Genomic DNA, 4258 nt, shown 5'->3' on the forward strand with positions numbered 1-4258 from the left:
TCGCAGCTTGAAGCTGCCGACACTAACTTCTTCAAGCTGTCCGTGTATAGCAGGCCTTACTTTAACAATAATCGGTGTTTTTGTATGGAATTTGACAGATTTTTGACGTTTGTTAAAGTCAAAGTAAGATGGTGCCTAAGTGGAAGTCGACCAAACTATCGGCCAACTAAAACTCTGTAGTTTGCAGGGAGTCTAACACATCGGTTGGATACAGAAGCAATAACGAAAGTCGGTCTCCTTTGACGGACTTTTATGTATTACAGATAATACAACTTAGAAGATGTACCTACTCGTACCTAATAAATCCCAGCTTTATCGAAAGCCCTGTAAACATTTTCTTAATAATAACAACATGTAATTTAAGTTCATGTACCTACACCATATTACGCGGCATCGCTGAGTATAAAATTACTCTTGCTTTGATATTGAATTTTGTATTAAATAACTAATTAGTATCATAATAAGTAGGTATCTATGTTTAAATGGAGAAGTCGAACTGATATTACTCGTATTATCATAGCGATACGCGGAGTATGAAAATAGCATGTACTGCGTAATGCACTTAAGTAAATAAGTACCTTAAAACGAGCCCTTTACCAATATTCAGGATAAACTACTGAACGTTTGAAAAAACTTATTAAAAAAGTTTTATTAAACCAAGTTAACAATGTCATTTACTTAAAATTTATTTCAGCTTAGTCTTAGTTTTAAGTATTATGTATGATGTATGATTCATTGTAAGTATTATGTAAGGTAGTCCTGAAGAAAGGGCCTAAGAATTATGAATAAAGCCTACCTACACAAACCCAAGTATTTTTTTTTTTTTTTTTTTTTTTAGTCTGGTAGCTTACCACCAGATAACCAGAGATAAATGTAGATGTTGACTTTCTCACTTTGTAGNTTAACTACCTTAAAGACCGCACCGTGATACTTAATTATGCCGACGCCAGTGCCACCAAAACGATGACAAGAGGATGCATCCAGGGCTCAGTCTGTGGACCGAGCTTCTGGAACATCATACTGGATGAGCTCTTTGAACAGAAACTACCTCCGGGCTGCTACCTGCAGGCATATGCAGATGACGTTCTGTTAATCTGTACAGCAAAAAGCACCTCAGAGCTTCAACAATACACTAACGCAGCACTGGAAACAATAACATCGTGGGGTGAAGAGGCAAAGCTCACTTTCGGGCCATCAAAGACCCAGCTCATTGGCTTTACGCCAACAGCACGAAAAGCCCTTATTATTCATCGTGGCACCCAACTGCAATTTCAAAATAGCATAAAAGTTCTTGGCATCGTCATAGACCAAAAACTGTCATTTATAAAACACATTGAACATACAGTTTGTAAAGCTCTAAAAATATATCACACTCTATGCTTTGTCCGTCCCACGTGGGGAATCCACAGTGAAAATATCTCAATCATATATAAACATGTTATAGAACCAATAATTACTTATGCAGCGGGTATCTGGGGAGATGCAGTCAAATATAAAAAGGTCTGTAAAAAATTACTTTCCCTGCAACGTGGTTTCGCTGTCAAAACGATACGGGGCTTCCGTACTGTCTCCACTATCGCTTCCATCACACTCGCACAATTTACTGCACTAGACTTGAAAGTTCAAGAGGTATACACGGTAGAACGTGCTAAGCTCACGGGCTGCTCTCCATACCTCTCTTCAGATATAAAATTGCATAAGCGCACACCACCAACTAAACTTGCTCACCCTGCCACTAGACAAGGTATACAATTTTCTTCAGCATATGTCCAAAATGACATCGATAGACTTTGCCCACCTGACAGCACCAAAATATTTACTGGCGGCAGTANAGATTTTTTTCAAAAAGTATAATTTTTTATTATTTGTTGGCATTTTTTGTGTATTTTATGTATTTTTTTAGTATCGCCTGTTATTTAGCATTATTACTGTTTTTATTTTATCAGGATATACAGCTTAGTTTAAAAGTTATTACGTTTTCTTTACAATAAGTAATTTGAAGAAAAAAAATTCTGTAAAAAATTAAAAAAAAATCTCAAAAAAATTTTGACCTCTTTTTTGTCGATAAAAATAGGTCTAGTTTCATCTATTTTCATATGTACACTTTAACGTGACTCACACTGTATAAACATGTTATAGAACCAATAATTACTTATGCAGCGGGTATCTGGGGAGATGCAGTCAAATATAAAAAGGTCTGTAAAAAATTACTTTCCCTACAACGTGGTTTCGCTGTCAAAACGATACGGGGCTTCCGTACTGTCTCCACTATCGCTTCCATCACACTCGCACAATTTACTCCACTAGACTTGAAAGTTCAAGAGGTATACACGGTAGAACGTGCTAAGCTCACGGGCTGCTCTCCATACCTCTCTTCAGATATAAAATTGCATAAGCGCACACCACCAACTAAACTTGCTCACCCTGCCACTAGACAAGGTATACAATTTTCTTCAGCATATGTCCAAAATGACATCGATAGACTTTGCCCACCTGACAGCACCAAAATATTTACTGACGGCAGTAAACTGGAAAATGGTGACGTTGGCGCAGCATTCGTTATCTATAAGCCGAATGATGCGCCCATAATTCAGAAACTTAAACTACACAATAGCTGTACCGTCTTCCAAGCTGAGCTACTAGCTATAGAACGCGCTGTTAGATGGGTCCAAGATTCTAATATTGAAAACGTAGCCATTTTCTCTGATAGTCTGTCTGCCCTACAGGAGTTAGAGAATAAAAACACTACCAACAGTCTTGCAACAAAAACTCATGATCACTTGCGAAGCCACTCTGGAAACGTGAAATTTGTGTGGGTTAAGGCCCATGTGGGTCTCGAAGGGAATGAAGCAGCAGACGAAGCTGCGAAAAGTGCTGCAACTTCTCACCAATCACTCGACTTCGCGAAATTCCCAATCAGCCATGTCAAACGACTCTCACGCGAAGCTAATAGGCTTTGTAGCGAAGAACGTTACACTTCTTCTACTACAGGAGTGCGCACTAGAACTTGGCTTCCAAGCCTGGACAGTGTAACAAAACTATATGCAATAGTGAAACAATCGTTCCACTTAACTCAAGTCCTTACCGGTCACGGCTATCACCGGCAATACTTACACCGGTTCAAGATAGTCGCGACCGATAAGTGCAATTGTGACCCCAATACTGTCCAGGACATTGACCACCTCCTTAAAGTATGCCCAAGATATGCCCGGCAAAGGGAGACACACATAGCCTTGTGTAACCATTTAGATGTGTCTCCATTTGACATACCTGAAATNTAAGCAGGAATGTACACGAATGACATGAGAGATTAATCTTCACATCTAAAAGCGAGATATGTGAATGGAAAACTCGATTGACAAATGTGTGAGGCGCTGTAGAGAGATAAACTTTTGTATTGAGCTATTAGTCAATAGTTAATATAGTAGCTCCGCTATGTTGTACCCACTGCTTAAATAAGATTACATGTAAAAGTTCCCATTCAGATTTTTGCACCGCACATTTTACTCGTACTTCTTTAATGAAAACGAACCCGAGAACAGGTTTCACGCAAGTAATTTGAATACAATTAGTCTCAATGTAATTGTTTTACCTTTAAGTGTAACTACTTATTATTCAATTTGACTCTGAATATTATATCTTTTCCAATTTGCTGAATGTTACTCGTTAATTACGTCACTGGTAACAATTAGGTAAGTAAAAAAGTATTAGAAAATTGTCATAGCTGTCAGATATCGTTGCAGATAATGATATCGTCCCTTTATTGATAAAACCGATTCATCGTCATCATCATCATCATTTCAGCCATAGGACGTCCACTGCTGAACATAGGCCTCCCCCAATGCTTTCCACGTTGATCGATTTGTAGCGGCCTGCGTCCAGCGCTTCCCTGCTACCTTTACGATGTCGTCGGTCCACCTTGTAGGTGGTAAAACCGATTCGTTCGTTTCAGCCAAATGACGTCCACTGCTGGACAAAGGCCTCCCCCAAGGTTTTCCACAATGAACGGTCCTGCGCTGCCCGCATCCAGGCTCTTCCCGCGACCCTTACCAGATCGTCGGTCCACCTAGTAGGAGGCCTGCCCACGCTACGTTTTCCAGCCCGTGGTCGCCACTCGAGAACTTTCCTGCCCCAACGGCCATCGTCTCTACGAGCTATGTGCCCCGCCCACTGCCACTTGATTTTAGCAATTCTGCGAGCTATGTCGGTTACTTTGGTTCTCCTACGAATCGAAGTCTTCGAGCAGTGTGTGTTGCCA

General features: G+C 40.0%; 1 protein-coding gene across 1 annotated transcript; it reads left to right on the forward strand.

The window, feature by feature from the left end:
* Window positions 1–963: 963 nt before the first annotated feature.
* LOC114353533 (uncharacterized) lies at window positions 964–3281 on the forward strand. Its single transcript, XM_028305572.1, has 3 exons — window positions 964–1096; window positions 1466–1744; window positions 2161–3281. Exons 1-3 carry the CDS (start codon window positions 964–966, stop codon window positions 3279–3281), a joined length of 1533 nt encoding a protein of 510 aa, XP_028161373.1.
* The last annotated feature ends 977 nt before the right edge of the window (window positions 3282–4258 follow it).

The sequence above is a fragment of the Ostrinia furnacalis genome, unplaced genomic scaffold (assembly GCF_004193835.3).
Source record: "Ostrinia furnacalis isolate ACB-3 unplaced genomic scaffold, ASM419383v2 OfSCF1734, whole genome shotgun sequence".
Taxonomy (NCBI): domain Eukaryota; kingdom Metazoa; phylum Arthropoda; class Insecta; order Lepidoptera; family Crambidae; genus Ostrinia; species Ostrinia furnacalis.